Genomic DNA, 20,545 nt, shown 5'->3' on the forward strand with positions numbered 1-20,545 from the left:
TACCCAGATTTATATGAACAGAATTAAACATTTTCATACCGCCCCTGTAATATTTGTATTAATACCTTTTAGCAGGTTGTAGAGAAAGCAGAAGCTTTTGTTACCACTCAACAATGTCATATCATAACTCTGGCTGGTTTATTGACCTCTATAGAAATGAAGTAATTTCTGGTTTTAATGATTACAGTGATAAAAGTCTGTATTGTTACTAATGCATTTTTATATTAAAGTTGCATTTCCATATTTGATAACTTCAGTGTCAAATATAAATGGCGCATAAATGCGCTTGAGTGTACAATTTTGACCATGTGTGGTTTAGAGAATATTTGCAATAAATCCCAACTTGTGCACACAATTCTTGTTTTTAAAAATCTGTAAAGTTGCATGGTGTAAAATCCTTTCACCTTGAAAATATGAAATAGTTCAAAATCCTCATCAAAAGCTCCAAACTGGCATGACGTTCATGCTCGTCATACATGCATGAAATCTTCACACATGAACTGAATGCATGTGTGCAAAAATGTTTGAAATAACAGTTTCTTTTTCTAGTTCAACTACTTCATGTACAAATCATTTGCCTCCAATAAAGCATTTCTGGCAGACATTGCAAGCTTTATATAGCAAAGATATTCGTATAAACAATGAGTGCTAGTGTAACTGATTCTGGCATCTGCATGATCTCAGTTTACAATGTTTACAACACTGTGAAGCCTCAAAAGTCCTACAAAACTTTTGACCCTATCAGTGAGTTTGACAAAAGCCAAGAGGCATGTCATGAGTGCATCACAAAGCATGTGTGAAATAGAGACGATAAGTGCAACAGAGAGTGAGAGGCTGAGAGATGAAAAAGCAAAGACATAAAGAGTTTGGGCTGGTACGCGTACAGAGCCGCCCCCTGGGCAGCATGTCTTTACATCCTGTAAATGTCTTTAATTAAGCTAAAGGTGCTATCAGCTCCTCTGAGCACTATTAGAGAGATTTTTTCATAATTACCACTGGGGGTGTGGGGGCTGTACGGAGAGATTGAAAATGAAGGAAAGTAGATATCAATTGTGGGTGTATAATGACAGCGAAAGAGACAAAAAAGGAAGAGGAGGAAGGAATAACATGCAAGGAGGAGGAGTGCTGATGCAAAATGAGAAACAGAGGGCAAAGGAAAAGTGTGAGAGGTTGTTTGAGGGGACGAGTTTGACTTCAAAGGAGTCAGAGCGGGGTACTGATTTGGTGCCCCCTCCTCCTGCTCCTCCTTTATGGGTAAATAATCACCATAAGCCTGGGTTCTGTCTGATGAATCCACCACCAATGAGCTAATATCTGTTAACTATGCGCTTCATTATCGCTGCCACAGACCCCCGGAGAGCATGAGGATGGAGGACGGCGTGAACAGCAGGAGGAAGTGAAGGACGAGTGGACAGGGGAAATTGAATGACACGGGTTGAAGGAGAGGAATGAAGGAAGTGCAAATGAAGGGACAGAGAGGGGGTGCGTGGCGTACAGTAAAATGGGCGGTGGGAAAATAGAAAGTGTGAAGGTCAATTTGGTATGGGTATGAAAAATGGATGAATGTGTGGAGGAAAAGAAATGAAATCCTCCATTTGGTGGCCAACTCCTTTTTCTACCATGAATACATACAATTTAGCAATAGCAGTGGTGAAATGGGGAGTGTGCGGAGAGTTCTTTGCAAGCTGCAGTGCCAGAAGGATGCTGCAAATTTGATCATTCTCAAAGCAAAGTGTCTTTGCCAATTAAAACACACAACTGTTTGTCTGAATGACAGTTGCTTCACACTCCATGGGTGGGCGACGAGAGCTGAGCATACACAATTCTAGCTCCTTCTTCTCACACATGAGTCTATAGAAGCAGAAAATATCAACTCTAAATTGGTGTATTGGTGTGCAGAACATTAGGTGACCTCTGATTATTATCAGAGTCTTTTCAAATTTGCACCTCCAGGAACATGCTCTGGAAAATAAGCTGCAGAGGAAGTGAGAAAAAGGAGCAGAACAGAGGGAGGCAGACAGAGCTGTTCAAACTGCAGGACTTACTGAGATGTAATTACATTGGCTGTAAAACACTTGGGTATAAGGATTAGACCTAAACCAGATAATGCTTTTGCCATGCTATACTACAAAAAAGGAATTTTGTGAGGTAGTAAATATTAGGAGGAAAAATATGTTACATTGTGAATAATTTGTTGAATATGGTGTTCATTACTGACAAATTTCAAAATGAATGTTTACATTCGGAGGCTAATCCTACATAATTTAGATTAGCATCTAACAGCAGACGATGACTTAATTAAGTGTAAGTTAATCTGATTCATCATGTGGCGCCCAATAAGCCAGCTATGCTTATTTTGGATTGAATAAGGAAGGACAATATCAAATTAGTAAAAGTTTGTATCTAAAAATTTTAGCGTGTATCTATTTTTAGCTAGTTCTGTGTAAGGTGCTAATGCTAAAGTGAAATATGTTAGCAAGCGGTCCTTATTAACCCTGAATTGTTGCTAATTAATGGTCTATCTTAGCTGTGATTGTTGGGGAAAAAAATTTAAAAATCCCACTTTGTAAGGATTAATTTTAAAGTTTGTATTGAGCTTAAACTAGTTTACCATCCCAGACTTCAAACCTGCCAGCAAGATGAACTTCCTTAGGGCAGTAGCTACTAAAAAACATCACAAATTTCTCAGAATGTAAAGAAAATGCCAATGTTTTATAATATATTTAAAAATGAATGCCCTGCTTTGACTAGTTTAGCAACAGGAAAAATTATTTACATGCCATCTTGTTAATATAATTTTAAAATGTTTCTATCCAGCTCATAGTTTTCCAACAATTATATTGCCCATCCTTTGAGGCAGTTGTTACTAGTGAACATCACACCTCAGCTGAGAATGTAATGGAAAAGGTTAACATGCCACCTTTACATAATACATTTAGAAATGTATAGCTCTGTTTTGACAAGCTTAGCAGCAGCGCTAATTCTTAACTAAAGCCTGCTAGGCTAATGCTAAACCTAGCATGCTTTGACCTTTGGATCAGTATTTGTTAATAATGGGTACATTTACTTGTGTTTAAACTACATTCTACTTTGTAAGAATAGATTACATGTACATTTTTGATTTGGTAAAATCAAATTTAAGGATTAAGTTGAGTAATAATTTGTTTGGAATTAAAGAAATTTATTTCCAGATCTTTCAGTTGTGAAACTCATAATTTCAACATAAAATTACGTAAATCAAATGAAAAATCAGTCGCACCAATTTTATCACTTACATTTTAAGAGTCTTTTTTATCGGTGAAGTTATCCTGCTGAAAGTTACTAAGAAAATAAAACTCCTACTAAAAACAGCTATTTATAACTCATAACATTTATACTTTAAGTATGTGATGGACATTAGGCGGTTGTATTTTTGAAGTAACTTGTCATCATAATGCACATTAAAAACTCTTGTGGTTGAAAAAGTTTCCACATTAGAGGAAGAATTTAAGTTTGTATCCAAGTTTAGCTAGTTTAGCGACGGCATTGATGCTAAATTCAAACATATCAGTAACCTGAGCTTCTAAACCTGGAGACAGTTGCTGCTGGTGAATGACACATCTCAGATGCGGCTGTCACGGAAAGCTTTTCATGCCACCTTTGTAGAGACGGTTTAAAGATTTCTATTTCAACAACTTTTTGTTTCCTTGATCCATAGGCACTTGTCATTTTTTGCTTTCTTTAAAACAGAGGACATTTCTTTTGCTAGTTTCATGAAAGGTATTATTTATTAGTTATAATTCAACTGCTGAAGGAGATCCAGAGGAGGATCATAGTAGAGAGGATCCATTGCATTCATAAATCTTAATTGTGCACACTAATGACACAATCACAGTTTGACAGCTGTATATGGTGTCAACTATTGTAAATTTGTAGCTATTAAAGTTATATTTGGATAGATGATCCTGAATTAAGATTTTTCAAATAGATGCTGTTATACAGGTAGATATGAAATACGAGTAACAAAAGCAGATATTTAATTTTCAGAAATTTAGACCTCAGAGAAAGGGATTTTGATCAAATATTATGGTCACGTATATTCTAACAATCGTGGATTAATTGGATTACTTGACAGACGTCTGGTAGACATACTCCACCCAGACGTTCTGTCACAAAAGATCATTACTAAAGAAGCAGGCTGTTCAGAGAGTGCTTAAAAATCAAAAGTTTAGTGGAGGAAAATAGTAGGTGGTTCACAACCCAATGGACTCAGCATTAGGGGAACAACTGGAGAGACCCACTCCACCATTCATGTTTCTTGAGATCTGGAATGATGGTCCTACAATCAGTGAAGATTTAGAATGTCATCTCCTGGAGTTGGTCCAGTTTTATCAAGTCCAAAGCCAGTGGTGCCGTCATCGAGATGCTGATTTCATTTTCCAGCAGAACTCTCAACTTGCCCACACATTTAAAGTTACCAATACCTGGTTCAATGCCAGTGGTGTCAATGAGCTTGGTTGGCCAGAGAATCGACACTGTAAAGAGGAAGGTGAGAGACAGGCTGATCATCTCCATGCTACGCCACACTGATGCAGTAATTCATGCAAAAGGAGCGCTGACCATGTATTTTTATTACTAGCAAACTGTAATAATCACAATTTACGGAAAACTCCTGCAGATTTTATTTAAATTTGTGAAATAAAAAGATTTTTCAATGACAATTTATTGAAATGTATTTTTAATACAAAAATTAAATTGATTAAAAGTACATCAATTTAACTTCTGATTTGGTTAAACTAGAACAGTTTGTTTCGTCAGTGTGAAGTCTGCAAATTGATGCAAAAGGAGAAAGAATAATTACGGTAGTTTTCTTTTGATTGGATTTTTTTTTTTTTTTACTGCTGCTGGATTTGTGTCTTCCAGATACGTGGATGTTTATAGATTTCTTTTCCCCTCAGTTGTCTTTGAAATCAGAGGGGCAAATTGGTGCCTGTGTGAAGAAACGAGCAGCAGGGGGCGCAAGAATCATCCGTTTCAAAGTGAATACATGTCAAAAAAATTTAATAAAAGTCAAAGTCCTTTTTGTAAGGGATGGATGTGTGTTTTTTTCCTGTTTGATTACAGTTATATAAATTGCATTCAAAGGTAAATGAAGATTGGTTAAAAAAAACAACCTGTAAGGAATAAAAACGACAACACCGATGTAATAAAAAAAGATTTAAATCAGTGAGAGATATATTGATTTTCCAATTTGTTCTTGTCGTGTTGACTTCTTTCTCATCAGATGTGCGCGGAACAGATTGCAAAGCCCCCATGAGGCCAATCTAAACCAAATTTAGCCGTATAAATGAATGCAACTCCACTTGGTTGAACACCTGCTGATCGGTTTAGGTGCCAATGCAGGTGGAAGCTGTGTCATCCAAGTTTAGGGAGGGGGAGAAATGCTTGTGGCAATTTCAACAAGTTCTCCCTTCTGAATTTGATCCTGCGGTCACTGGGACCTGATTTTATATTTTATTTTTTTGTTTGGGACTGATGGCTGTGACGCCTCTCTGATGACATCACCCAGTCAGTCCCACATACACACGCACTCCGCTGTGCGCTCTGTACTAGTTGCGGGAGAGGAGACGCGAAGAAGCACCTCATTACATCCTGAGCGCCAGCTGCTGCTGTGAGGGGAAATATTCACCTGTGACGAACTCACAAGGATTTTAAAAATTCATTTCAGCCCAGAGAAAAGGGAGTCTCTCCAGACGACTGCCATCTAATTAAAAGTTTTATTTTTTTATTTGACCAAGACTTTACATCGACATTAAGTATTTTCCAAAGGTGTTGCGGTTGTTTTGAATTTATTCCGGAGAGACTGTGCGCTTCTACAGAGGATCGTAATGGCGAGGCATGACGCCCGAAATGTGCCCGCAAAAATGATCGGGCTGCTCTTCTTTGCGGCGTCGATACTCCTCCGACACGGTAAGAAACTATGCATTTAAAAAAAAAAAAAAAAAAGCTTTTTACATCATGCAAACCACCTGTCCGGGCGGTAACAGGACGAAATCAGGTGATTTCCAAGCTTTGTGATTATTATTCATTTGTCTTTTTCATTACTTTTTATCCCCGGAAAGTTTCTTTTTAAAAATAAACTACAAACAGACGTCATTTTCAATCGATAGCCACACTTCCTGATTGTTCCCGAGTTTTCGGTCAGTGGCCTGAGTTTCGGTGGTGACTCAACGCCATGTTTAGTTTCCTCTAAGGTGTGGCTTTTCTGTGAAACAGGTGTTCGGAGAGCGCGCTCCATCCCAGCTCGTAGCTTCCTCGTCTTTCCAGCTCCTCTCCGGTGTTGCTGCTCTCCCCCTTCTCGCAGCACATTATCATCTATTAGTTACAGTTCAGTAGAGTAAAAATGGACTGGAGACAAGCTCCAAATTGAACATGGAGGGAGTTGCGGATGAAACGTGATGACAAATCGCTTCAATCCCAGGTGCAGGATTTTATACAGCAGGTCATCAGCAGTATCACTGAGATATGTGTGGGTGTGTGTGTGGGAAGACGTGAGTGTAAATGAGTAACTATTACTTTAAAGTGATGGGGCCACTCCTGTTATGTTAATAATTCAGGTGTTTTCCACTCTTGAGCTCAGGTAGCCCACAGCTACACTGGTAAACCCTTCTGTCTGAATTTAAGCAATATTTCTGAGTTAAAATGAAGCACATTTATTTAATCCTGGCCAAATTTTAAAACATACTTAACACATTTGGTTAATTATAATTATTTCTGAACTACATGTACTGAAAATAAACTAGTTTCTTATAACTATTCTGTTGCATATTGACTTAAACCTTAAAATCAGAAGGAAAAATGTACAAAATATCCACCCAGTGAACAGTTTGCTTCCAGAATAATATAATGTATCAATACTTGATTAATCCTGAAGGGAAGCTTGATATTGTGGTAGCTCTCATTATCCAAGTTTCTTCAAAGAGACATTGCAGATGGTTGGAGCTTTAGGCAGGAAGGATGTCTTGTAGCGGTTTGATTTACTGCAAATCTGTTTGAAGATACTTTGTTGTTGTGTTGTGAGGACGATTCTCTGGATCATCAAATATTTTTTTCCAATGTTACAAAACATTCTTCTGTTTAGGTTATTAAATATTTATCAGTCTAGGATCATCTTGCTTAATATTCAAAACCTGCAGCTCAGATTTGTTGTTTGTGTGTACAAACAAGTTTGATTGCAGAAGATGCGCTCCAATATGGGCGCCTCTGCTAAGCCCTTTGTTTCAAGAAGTAATCAAGGTAAAAATAACATTGTGACTGAAATAAAATGTTTACATCTTCATCACTAACAAGATGAGTTGTAAATCTTTTTCAGTCACTGCAAAGATGTAATAATCTTATGGCAACAATTGCCTTACCTTGCTAACATGTTTGATATTGGCAGTAGTTCTGTTGCCATCTAATTAAAGCTGGTTTCAAACTCTTTACAACTTGACTTTGGTCATCAGGGAAAATGTTAAATTTCCTCTTTGTTGAAATATGTTCAAAGCTCTTTGGCAGCTTCTACCCAAAGTTAATAAGCTAGCTAGCAACCTTAGCACCACCAGTAAACCAGTTGAAACTGGAAGTTAGCCTACATTCTTGCCCAAACAGACAGGAAAGTAGCAGTTAGCGGTGCTAAAAATTGCTACAAGCTACTACATGACTTAATCGCTCAGTCTGCATATTTGGTCATGTCGATTCCAGGCAGCAAGCAAAAAGAATATACGGTAAATGCTTAGTTGTAGCTGTTTAGAGCTACAGACAGACTGACATGATGATCCGAAGAGTTTGCCTGAACCTACATTACATAAAGCAGCTGTTGGAGTGACCATCTATAAGTGTTTTTGAGTTTGGAGGGGTTCATGCCAACACTCACATCTGCCTGTAAATACAATACAATTGTCACTTTCGTGTCACTTTCCCTGATCTTGCAACAGGGAAAGTTGCAAGATCTTTCACTACTCACTGTTCTGAGAAAAGTTGTTCAAGGGGTCTGAAAAGTCAATAAATATCACGAGGAAGGCTCTAAGTTGGCAGCAGTGAATCTTGAAACATCTTTTTCTCTTAGGGTTATTTTGGCACTTGGCAAAAATCCTTAGATGTGCTTTAATGCCACCAACTGGTTTGGAGTGTGGACTGATACAACACAAACTACATACTAAATGTATATAGTTTTTCACAATACAAGCTATATAAATACCATTGAATATGTAAAATTTGAATTAAAAACTTTTAGGTTTTAATGTTTGAATTCAACAATTATTGAGCATTAAGTTAACAGAGTAGTATGAAATTTTTATCTAAAAGATTAATGGCTAATATTTACTACTCTCTAAGATTCTCTTTTATAGTGTACAGGTACTACAGTTCCCTTTACTAATAAAAAAGTAAGTCAGGATGGTTTTGTGGGGTGGTATTCCTAGTATGTAGTTTCATTAGCATATTTGTGTGTGGCATTAAACCAGTTCATGCTTTTTTTTCTCTTTGCTTTGCTAGGCCATCTATTTGTTTTGTGATGTAATTGGGGCAAGAATGTAGGACTGGATCTTGCATCCTGGCACAGCTACTGAGATTTTTCTGTTTCAGGGGTAGACTGCCGTGTGGTTGATTATGGGTGTTGTTTTTTTTTAATCAGGATTCATGAGCAACATGACTTTTTTTATTTTTATTTATTTAGGTATTCGTGCTGTGGACCTGCTTGGTCCAATTTCATTTAACAACTCATGAAGTGCTCTTAGAGGAAGGGAGAAAAATGGGGAAATACGACACAAAAGGTTTTACATATTTATGAGCATGGAAGAATGCTGGGCTCTGCTGGGACTGCTTTTAGTTTCTTCTTTTCTCCACCGAAAACATTTCACTGTTTCTGTGTGAACCTCTTACCTCCTTTTATATTTTATAGTGAAGTTATGCAACTTAAATTGCAACAACTGTGGAAATAAAACAAAAAACTTTCCGTTAGCCTGCGTTGCATTTTTTTCTTTCCCTTTTCTGCCCAGGCTTTTACAGTAACCACTTACTTCCACCTTAAATCTGCAAGCGAGGGACGTTATTTAATCAAGTTTGTGGTTTAATATGGCTCAGATTCTAATGAAAAATTCAATATGGAGTTTATAGGTTTTTAATTAAGGCTGGCTTCTGTAATATTTCTGTTTATATGAATGTGGAATGTATACTTTAATCAAATCAGGCAGGTGGGCTTCCAGTTTAAGCTCTGAAATTACTGTGCAATGCCCACTGCCTCCCCCTTACTCCCAAACATTTGGAGGAATCATAGATGTGGGTCAGAAAAGCTTGCCCCATTACCATGGCGATGTTTTTATTGGAAGAAGGGTGGGCTTGTGGGTGACGCCATGGTAGCATTGTCTTTATGGCTGAGTAAGCTGAATGTGTGCAGGGGGGATGGCTGGATGGTCTGTCGAGCTGCCTGAGAAACCGACGGGTACGCTGGGGGTGGAAGGTTTTTTATTTTTTTATTCATGATGATTATTTTTTGTACATTGTGTACCTGCTGCAGAGCGGCCTCATATGCAGGCTGGCTCCTAATGACTCCTCATCAGTTTTGAGGAAACAGGTGGGTTTTCTGCCCCCCTGTTGCGCTGCTTTGCGTTCCAGAGGCCGAGTTTGTGGATTGGCTGGAAAACTCAACAGGCAGAAACTGATTAAGACAGGAGACCCCCACCCGCCTTTTGAAACCACCCTCTCTCTCCCGCCAAACCTGCACACCCCTTCTGCCCCCCCTCCGCTGCTGTCGAGCACATAGGGGCCTTGTTCTTGTCTTCTCTCCCGCCTCTTTATCTTCGGTCCCTTTCCTGTCCAGTGCTTTTGTCTGAGAGACGGTAGTCATTGGGTCATTCAAATAGTCCACCCGGCCCCTCCCTGGTCGTCTCTCTGGACTCGAGGCTGGCCTGTTTATGACAAGAACAACACACACACTGCAGACAGGCAGGAAAAATAAACCACATGTGACCTCACCCTAGTCTTGGATTTATTGTCCTTTCTCAAATGTCTAGTTTTTGTTCCATCAAAAAATCAAACCCACTGATATTGTATTTACAAATGATCTGGATTTCCAAGCATTTCAAGATATTTCAGCATAACGTGCCCTCCCACGCGCACACACTCTATTTCTTTTGGCACTCATTTGTGTGCAATAGCTCAAACTATTAGATCTAACCACTTCCCTCTACATGATGAGAACAGTGCAGTCCTGCCAAGACTAGGACCATTCATCATCACAGCAGAGAAGGTACTGTAGTGTACAACTGTACTCTGTCCATTAAGCGGAATCTAATTGATGGATCATGAAAGGAGCTTATTTTTCTTTTGCCTGCATTAAAAAAAGTCCTTAGTGTCTCATTAGTCCCTGAGGGGTCTTGGTTTGGTTTTTAGCGTTAATGGCTGTCACTTTTCAGTCCTATCATTATGGAAATGAGCCGTCCAATCCCTCTCTGCGCAGGGTCTGTAAATGTCAGAAGGATTCTGAAAAGGTCGGGAGTGTGTGTCCAAACGTGTGTTATAAGAGAGGCTCGTTCTGGGCGCAACACCCCCACTACACACGCGTGCAGGTATTAAAGGAGTTTTACTGTTAAAATGACACTTCAGTGACCTTCTGCTTCATCTTATGACCACGATTAAGAGTCTGTTGATTCAGAGATGAAAGATGTGGGAGTTTATGGTTTAATGGAGATATGAGTGAGCTTTTGTCAGCGTCAATCTGTGTGAAAACTCATTGGAAGACTCTGGGAAAAAAAACCCAACCTAATATTTACTTAACTGAACCTTAAACAACTCCTAGTGATTATGGAATAGCTGAACTTTGAGGAAATATTGAGCAGACAGTGTTTTGGATGGTCTCCACATATTTAATTCAAAAAATTAAATCCACCTACTGTCACTATTTTACACACAAATGGCTCCTTTGCAAATTAGGCGTTGCTGAGGGGTTGAAAACATTTTGTAAACAGACCTTATAAATGCTAAAAGCCTTTTTATATGTTTAAATTATTGTTGATACTCAGCAAGTTGCAGAACTACAGAGATATAGATATTTCCATAAATTAATTGTGGTTACTCTGCTCTGTAAACAGTGCCAGTGGGTTGAAACAAAAACAATCCATCAAGTTTATTGTTGACTTGGCAGATATTATTAGAGACTGGGTGGATGGATCTGAGAAGAGGGAGCGTCGATGAGCACGAGTCACTGCGTCTTTTTGCATTTCGGGCTGCGTACTCGAGCACAAATGCAATTCATGCACACACAGTTGCACATGCAGCTGGTGGTGAGCAAGGGCAGTAACCTGAGGCCATGCTGCAAGTCGACTGGCATTCCAGTAATGGAGAGGTGGTGTCGCATCACAGGATAATGGTGAATGTGCGCTTCTTTTTAGAGAGTACATCATTAGATCTGCTCATTCAACTGATTCTTAAAGTAGGTCTTTCTAACTTCCCTCCCCCCTTATTAAAGTGGCTTTCCTGCTACAGTGGAGCTCAAGCTGGAGACTGTGGAATGGATCTGTTTCTTTATCAGCGCCCCCCTGCTGCCTCCCTTTTCCCCCCTGCCTGTAGTTACATGCTGGGCGGATGGTGACCTGTGTTGAGGTCACACTGAGAGCCCCCCTCTGGGATGTTTGTGTTCGACTCCCAGGGTTCCCTGACCGCTGGAGCCGGTCCCATCTGATTAAAAAAAAGAAAAATGAACAGATATTCTCCTCCTGGAATGACTGCCAAACGTTATTAATATGGATGGGACGTCTGAGGGCTTTCCAAAAAATGCAACTGCGCTCGGGTCGATGCGTCTCTTGGCAGAGGTTTGGGGTTAAACGGCGATCGCCACCAAATCTGTGCGCTCGCACACTGATGGAGGCTGACTGCAAAAGACCATTCTGTAATGTACTCTAACCACCCACATGTTTGCAGATAATGGAGAGTTTTAAGACTGCAATATTTGCTAGTGCAGCATGCCAGAGCTTATCTTTGTGGCGCTATTATGCATGTGGCCGCTTTTTATTTTATTCAGTACTGAGACATTTCCAGACCATTAGTCAAGAAACCTTCTGCCAAGTCTGCATTTTCCCTATCTGCATGTGTCTAACTAGCTAACCCTAAATGGAATTTGGTCAGACGCGGGTCGAAGCCATTCCAGCTCAGCCAACGTGGGAATGAGCGCTAATTTTCAATTGAAGATCCATTGAAAGGCGGCCAAACTCTTTAAAATAAAATCCTTTAATTAACTAGACTTGGAGAAATTGGTGTCTCCGTGACCTCCGCTGCAGTGAAATCACTGAGGGGAATCGGTGGTGGGTGGGTGTCTTGGGATGGGGTGGGGTTGAGGATGTCGACATTTACAAGTTCCTCACTGCGGAAAGGCAAGAGGAGGTTTTCAGAGAACTGCGAGGAGGGAGTGAACCGAGCAGGCCAGGAATTATCTGCTCATTTGTAATTTGGTCGCACATCCCCACTCCTCGTTTTCTCTCGCTCTTAAAGCTTTAGACACATATTTAATTGCCAAAGAGCCTTTCATGGAGACGGTAAAGGACTGCTTGTTGTAACCTTTCTTTTCTTATGATTGTAACCTGGCATTTAGCCTCTTTCTGTCATCTTTCTTCTTCTAGTTTCTGTCTTTGTCACATTCTTTTATTTCTGAAATCCTCCCTTCAGAGCACTCAGCAGATCTGGATTCAGCTATAAGCGCCGAGGCCCTTGGCTGTGTCCTCGCCGACTTGTCCCTGCACGCACATGCACACAGCTGCTCATTAGCAGTCACCTTAATGTATCTAAATGTAGTTTGTGAGGTGGAAGGTGGTTTGCCTTATCGATTCGGTATTGAATGGGGGATGATGCAGCGCCCTTATGTGATATTGAAAACATTTAGGGCTCATGACGGCAGCATGAAACATCTCTATTTGCCTCCTCCTCTGTTAATCCCTCCCTGTGTCCTCTCTGCCCCCACGGTTTGTGAAAACGTCCAGCCGTTTTTGCCATCACCTCCAGCTCCTGTGGCTCTTTTCACACGTTTTTGCTCCTTTGCGTTACCTGTCGACACACCTTTGCATGGCACCATAGATGCAAGCAAACACAGCTTCGCCGCATCTCCTTCACACCCGACTTTGACAAGGTCATGTCCAATTCACACTTATCTGGGGTATTGGACAGGTTGGCTACAGGAGGAAATTGAATTTGGTGAGACAGGTCTTGTCAGGGCTCAAGGAGCTGGAAACTGAGCCCTGTGCCCCCTATAAAAAAAAAAAATACTCCATGTTTTCTACACAGTCTTAAAAAAAACATGGAAGTAAGCAATCTGCTTTCTGCATTCTCCAAGTCTAGACAAATGTAGGGAAAATTTAAGATTTGAATTTTTTTCCCCCCCAAACTTAAAAATGTGCTTATTTTTAAAACAATTTTCAAAAAAAGATTATAAATAAGAAGCCTAAATCTGGTACCTGCATTGATTTAATTTGTGATAATCTCTGAATGGGTTGAAAATGTACTCATTGTTTTGAGGAACTACAGTTTTTCCTTTTTATGCAACAGGTGGCTTACCGTGTAAAAATGAGTCATTGATGCTTTACAGCGAGTTACGTTGCTCAAAATTGCTTTTCAATCATCACCATTCATGACTAGGCATGAGCTGGTGTAAAATTCTCATTATGACTTCAAAGAAAAACACAGGTTATGAAAACACTTACTCCTGCTGCTCTTTAAATCATAGAGAATTGATTTATAGAACAATGATGTCCTCTATAAGAAGTATTTATGATGTCGATTGAATAAGTTTGAGTAAACATCGTAATAGATTACAGCCAGGATTATGCGGTTGAAATGAATTAACCCATTATCTAGAGAATTTCAACTAAATGTTGTTACAATAATATTAATCTGGGGTGTTATCTTTACAATGAATTGGCTCAAAATCTTATGTACCACTGAACAAATAAGCTGGATGGATAAAATGTAAGTTTAACTAACAAGCTCAAGATGTTGCTTTACTCTCATATCTACATAAAATTGTCATTATTCCAAGTTAGTAAAAATTACTTTTTTCCATAAATAAAGTGTGAGACCTTATGTTGAGATAATAAAACTTTCCTTACATGAAAAGGAATATGAGATATTATATTGAAATACTGTGATGAAACGAGATTAAATATCTTAAAATCTTGAAATGATGAAACTGATTTCACTATAAAACGAAGCTCAAGATTATCTCAAGATGAGATATTCAAATGCAGCGAACACGCTCAGTGTATCATTATCTCAGGATAATTATGTAATGAAACAATTTAAAGAAAAAAACAAGCCTTAAATATCTTAACTGTAAAAACCTGACTGGTTGACGTGACAATGTGATGACAGTTTGTTAAATTATGAAATTATCGTTGCAGAAACGGTAACCTGAAACTTTGTGTTGACGTAATGAAACGGACTCTGCTGTGAAAGAGGCTGTTTATCTCAATGTGATGAAGAAACAGACATCGTGACCTTGACAAAATGAAACTAAAACATTCAGCTGATTTCAGTACGAAATCAGTTTGAAATCTTAACATTAGCTGATAATATTCATGTATGTATGCTCTGCATATATTTTATAAAAATATCCATGTGTGATGTTTCCATTTTTTAATTTGGTGACTGAAACACATCGTCATTTAGCTGAGGTTAAGCTTCTTTCTACAGTTTTTCAGGTTTTAATGTTTGGATACTAAGCCCAAAACAATGTTAAAATATGAACTCAAGTTACCTTAAAGATTTGCATTAACATGTCAAAGTGAAAATGTTGCTTGAAGCTGGAAAATGTGTACGTTTCCTTGACCTTGTTCACACCGGCAGGTTTGAACAACCTTCGGTGAGGTTTGTTTTTCTTGTTATCCCAGGACTTGATTTGACCAAACGGCTAAAATTACACTCTAGTAATGTATAAGCCGCAGATATCCGAGATAAGAAACCTGACTACACAATTGCACAACCGGGTTTATTTATCACAAAGGCATGTAGGGAGTGTTCTTGGGTTTCACAAGACGAGCAGTGTTGCTATGATTCCACAGTTTAGCCTCAGCTCCGATGGTCTCTGTGTAACTTGTTGGTTTGAAAATCTGCCGTGAAGCTGATAAACAAGTCGCAGAGTCATCATTAGTCCCTGGAGCCTTTACTGGCAGCAGCGTTTAAAACCCCAACAGCCCATTAAGGTCAAACGCAGGCAGCTGGTTTTATTCGGTTATCAGCCCTGTGTTTTGTCAACATTTTGTGTCCGGGTTTGTTTGGGGAGGGGAAGGTTCCCCTCCGTTGAAGTGATTTGTCTCATTTGCTCGACTGATTGCCTGCTCACTAATGGGCCACTTGTTCCCTTCTGCCACTCTCCCCTCGGTCACATTTGTGTCTTAGCTTCCAGTGCTTCATCTTAATTTATTCCTTCCTTACTTCGGCTTTTCTTTTTTTCCTCTGTTTACGTGCTCTCGCAATGCTCCAACTTCCCCTTCTTTCTAATTTGGTTCGCATAATTGATCCATCTGCTCAGTAAACTGCTGTATCTTATTTTTTTGTTCTGGTTCTTCTCTTTGCTTTTCGGTCATCAATTCCTCGTTCTGCCTCTGTAATTGGTATGTCTGTAACTCTCCGTCCCTCCATCTCCTTCCCCTCTGAAGCTTTCCTCTTCTCCCTGTCCCACTATCCAATTCCCCAGTTGTCTCTTCCACCTATATCAGTCCCAGAGTTTCTCTTTAAGCCCATTCAAACTGCCTTTGCTACTTTCAGGCTCCTACTCTCATTTTCTCTTTGTCTTTCTGTTGTTAATGCCTCCTCAACAGCCTCCAGCCTCCCTACAGACGTGTGTTGCAGGCATCTGTACCTTCCTAACGAGATTTTCTGTTTCTTTTTTCCTCTACTCATCAATCAGTGTTGTATGCTTGTCCTTTTTCTATTTCTTTCCTAATGGACAAAAACACCTCCTCCTGCTCTGACTTGGTGGGCTTTTTCTTTTTTTTTTTTTAAAGGTTAACTTGTTTTGACAGCGTTGGACTCCTTCACTCTGTCTCGCTTGCTCCCTTTGTCGTACGGTTCAGCCTGCTGATCGACATCCACCACTTCAACCCCCTCCTGCACACTAGTGTAACTGGAACATGCACTTCACATGTTTGCATGCAACACTTAAGGATGTCGGATCGATTTAATGGCTGAAACATTTCAGAAATGAAAACTCAAGTGATGGAATAAAGTCAAGTGATGGAGTGTGGAGAGAAAGTGGAGTAAGAGAAGAGGAAAATGGAAGCAGAGCAGGATTTATTTAGTTTCAGCAAACCTAACCTGTCGCGCAGTGTTGGGATCAGGCTGACGATGTCCACTCCCCTGCTGCTGGACGTATTCACACACTGCTCTTCCGCTGCAGGCAGTGGCTGAACCGGTAGCTTGACTCATCTAACAAGAATCTAACTCTGAAGGTGAAACGGGAATTGCATGTGAAAGTTAATTCCTGCTGTGAACAGCAATGCTGACGAGGACTGGAACAGAAAAAAGCTTTGTGAAGCTTTTGTGGCGAGACATAATAAAACGTGAAACAAATAATAAATCTACATTCATCTGTATGACTATATTTTACTATATTTTCCACATTCATTGGTACTCCTGGTAAAAAATGTCTTAAAAGCCTTTGAATAAAGCCACTTTTTATTACTGTGGTATAATCTCAGTGTGAAATGTTTGCTGCTGTTCCCTACTAGCAAGCTTAGATTATTTTCTTTTGTCTTTTTAACTTTATTGTCCTCACTGGCTGCCGGTGAGATAAACTTGGATCCATGTCCATCGTTACTCTTGAGTAGATAAGACGAGAATAGTTGAATTCTTGCAGCTTCAAACTGCTTAATTTAGGGGCTTTGATTTCTTATTTTAACCATTTTGAAGAGTTACTGACAGGGATGTCAGTCTATCAAGTCATACTGCACGACAACAGGGCGTCATGCAAATAGCTAGCCTCTTGTAGTCATTTCCTGACTTATGATTGGCCCACATCTTCTTGGCCCGCATGTTCTTTTGTCTTTCCTGTTTTGAAACTGTGGTAAAGAGAAACTTCATCAGGTCATATTTTTACCCAAGGAAAACAAGAAGTTGTGGTAATAATTCCTAATCAATTTGATAATAAAATATGACTTTAATTTCTTGACATGATACATTTATTTCTAAACTGGTTTTTTTCCCTCCTCTCAACTGGTGAAGTAAAGAGATTGGATTTGTCAAACACGTTTCTGTTTTAAGATTTTGCTATTAAACAAAGACACTATCCTTCTGTCCTTCACGTTTGAGCCGTATTTATCAGCACTGCTCTAAATGTTGCTGATTCAGATGAATAAACAAGTCATTTCCTCATCTTGTAGCATTAGTTTTGAAGAAGCTAGTTTTTTTTAATGCTGGCTTCCCCTATTGGTGACTCATAATGCTGCGTTTACAGCTTTGATATCACCCTGACTGATTGCTTTGCCTAAACAAACCAAATATGGTCATTCAGGATTAAACAACCCTAGAAGAAATGCTTCCAGTTTTATGTGTTGACATAACCAAGTACTCTAATTTACCACAATACAAGAACAAATAAAATGTACATTATCAACATTTACTATTTTTATTTATGCATTTCTTCTTGCAAGGAAATATAATTGGTAATGTTTGAACAACTTTTGAGATAACACCAGATTGGAGTTATTGTGTCCCCAGCAGTGCACATTAAGTGTTTGCACTTATTTATATCTTTAAAACATTGTGAATATTAGTAGAAATCTGTTGCAATAAAAATAACTATACAAACAACAAGACTGCCAATACAAAAGCATATATTACTAAAACTAATGCTAATGCTGCGGTCCAGGCTAACACTGACAACACTAAACTGTTTATAAAATCCCTGCTTTTTGTAATTTTTTTAAACTTTTGAGGTATGTTAGCATTGTAATTAATTATTTGTGATTTTTTTTTATCAGTAATAATAATACAGAGACCAACATCAGTTATAATTGCATTTGTAAGGCCGAGACTATTACTAGGCTAAAAACACAGCTAATGCTAACTCTAATGCTAAAGACGGCTTTTATACAATCAGATTCTTTTTGAATATTGGGTAAAAAATGTGCCGGTGCTATTAGTAACACTAAGTCCAACATTAGTAATGGTTGGGTTACTGAGGGCAATTCTAAAACTGACATTATAGATAACGTGGTATAGTTTAGTCATCGGAATATGCAACACATCCTTAAACAGTCATTGTCAGGGTGAACAATTGCAGTGATATTTTTGTAACTTGTGTTGTGATTAAGAAAAAAAATTAAGATGTGAACATTTAGGCTAAAACTAATACTATAACGGATAGTACAGATATAATGGGTCTAAACATATAAAATATTATGTTTGATCAATTTATAGGGAAAGTGCAATGTACTATTTAACAGTACATTGCTCTGGGTCAGAGGTCTCAAGACCAGAATCAATACATTTAAACAGTAAGTCGATCATAGAAGGGAGTAAAGTACTTTCACAACTTCACAGTATTTTTTTCTTTTTGCCTGCTGCTGGACATGATGCTACACTCGTAAGGCAAAACAGAGGCACCGTTGTCCTTGGTCAAGCTTTGGGGCAATCCTCCTTCCTCGTCTCTGCAAATTGTTTTTGCTTTCTATACTCTCTAATCAAGGTGAATCGAGTACAACCCCTGAAAAAAGACATCTATTGTCCTCTGTTCCCTTCCTCTCCCTGTGCTCCGCACCACACCTGTAACAACACACTGATCTGTCTTTGAGAAGTAACCCTGAGGGAAAAGTGGCTGAGTAACAAGAGATGATTGGAGACTGAGGCTGATGGAGCTTTTGTGCTTTCTTTACCCCACCATAGTGCATTTTTTGGTGCTGAAAATTTGATATTTACTGTCTGCCAAAGATGCATAAATATTTATTCTGTGCCATGGAGTTCCTTAAAACTTTTTCTACCTACAAAGTAAAGAGTAGAGGAAAAGAAGTATCTTTTAGGTTGACACAAAGCTAGTGTATGTGTCTGCTAATACCCTCGGGTTGCTGAGCTATCTCCTCAATGTTCCTGCTTTGTAAAAGAAACACTTTACCCGCTGTCCTTTACCCTTCTTCCCATTTTATTTTCTTTTCTTGCAAAAACCCTGTGGCTGATTCGTGCTCTAGTGATTCATGAATTTTTCTCCAGCGTTACACAGTCATGCAGGGCGCAATGCATGAGTGTGGAGTTTCAGAAGAAGTCTGATTGCTGGAAGGGAGGTGAGGGAAGTGGGGAGGGAATGTGCTGCGATGCCAGCCGTGATTAGAGCAGTGGCACTCGCCGCCTAAATACACATTTAAATAGATACAGCCTGAGGACAGTAAAGAGGGGTGGGGGGAGGAGAGAGGTGAGGAAAGGATGTGACTTCTATGCGCATGTAAACTAACACAATTGTTCTGGTTTTAAATAGAAGTCCCTCAGGCTCCATCTACCAACTTCTAACTTTTCTAGCTGATTTTCTGCTTCATCTTTCCAACGTCTTCCACTTTGCTTTTGACACTGAAATCCTTTATCTGGCATAGATTATTAATGTCTCTGTAGACATTTTTCCCATTATCCTCCCCAAAACCTCCTTGTTGTCTGTCCGCTCTTTTGGCTGCCGTCCCTGTGCCAGTCTGTTTCCCTCTCTTCCAATTTATCTTCCCTCCCCTCATTCCTTTGAGATGACTCTTCCTCATTTTCCCGCTCTTCATCACCTCACCCCATTGTGTCTTTGCTTCCTGCCTCTCTCTTACACCTCCTCCTTTTTCACACTGCATTCATCAGTTTTTCTTTGTCTCCTTGAAACTGACTTGTCCTGTGTACCTCATGTCTCTGGACATTGAGGTTAGCTCAGATTTTAAAAAATCCTTTTATTTCTGCACTGTCTTTCCTGTTACAGTCAACATGGGAATGTCTGACTTTTTATAAATAAGCTACAGCAACCAACAATTGTCTTATTTTATTTTTAAAACAAAAGATTCATCAATCATCTGTATATAGTTTAGTCAGCGTGTCCATTCATCGGTCTAAAGTATTCCACCCATTTACTCTGTAAATAAGTCATCGGTCTGAATACCATTCATCTATTTGTTCCTCCATTCAGTTTTCCAAGTCATCTGTCAATCCATCACTCAACTTAACCATTTATTTGGATATTGATCAGTCTGCAACCCATTCAAATGACCGTTTCAGGCCAATAAGACAAAACCTTCTGTGGATGTACCTAAAATTGTTTCCGTGTAGATGGGAGAACTTGGGAAATTATAGTATTTTGACATCACACCCTGGACGTATTGTCCTCTCCCAAATGGACTTTGGGTCATCATGTGGGTCTGTTGCATGTGGGAAAACTTCCAGAGGGAGTTGGTCAAGAGCACATCTGCGCAGACCGATTAATAAACTAATTCCTTTCACTGTGGAGGAGCAGTAGTCCAACTCTGTCTACCTCTTTATATCGAAGGCTGAGTCCAGCCGCAATAGGAAGGAAGCTCATTTCATCCACTTT

General features: G+C 39.3%; 1 protein-coding gene across 2 annotated transcripts in view; it reads left to right on the forward strand.

Annotated features, from left to right (window-relative positions):
- Positions 1-5,563: 5,563 nt before the first annotated feature.
- LOC102231310 (nectin-2-like) overlaps positions 5,564-20,545 on the forward strand; it is a 121,034-nt gene continuing 106,052 nt past the window's right edge. For both annotated transcript variants that reach the window (XM_023331531.1, XM_005798736.2), the window contains exon 1: positions 5,564-5,949. In XM_023331531.1, coding sequence (XP_023187299.1) covers positions 5,868-5,949 — 82 coding nt within the window. In that variant the 5' untranslated portion in view covers positions 5,564-5,867. The remainder of the gene's footprint in view (positions 5,950-20,545) is intronic.

The sequence above is a fragment of the Xiphophorus maculatus genome, chromosome 3 (genome assembly GCF_002775205.1).
Source record: "Xiphophorus maculatus strain JP 163 A chromosome 3, X_maculatus-5.0-male, whole genome shotgun sequence".
Lineage (NCBI taxonomy): Eukaryota > Metazoa > Chordata > Actinopteri > Cyprinodontiformes > Poeciliidae > Xiphophorus > Xiphophorus maculatus.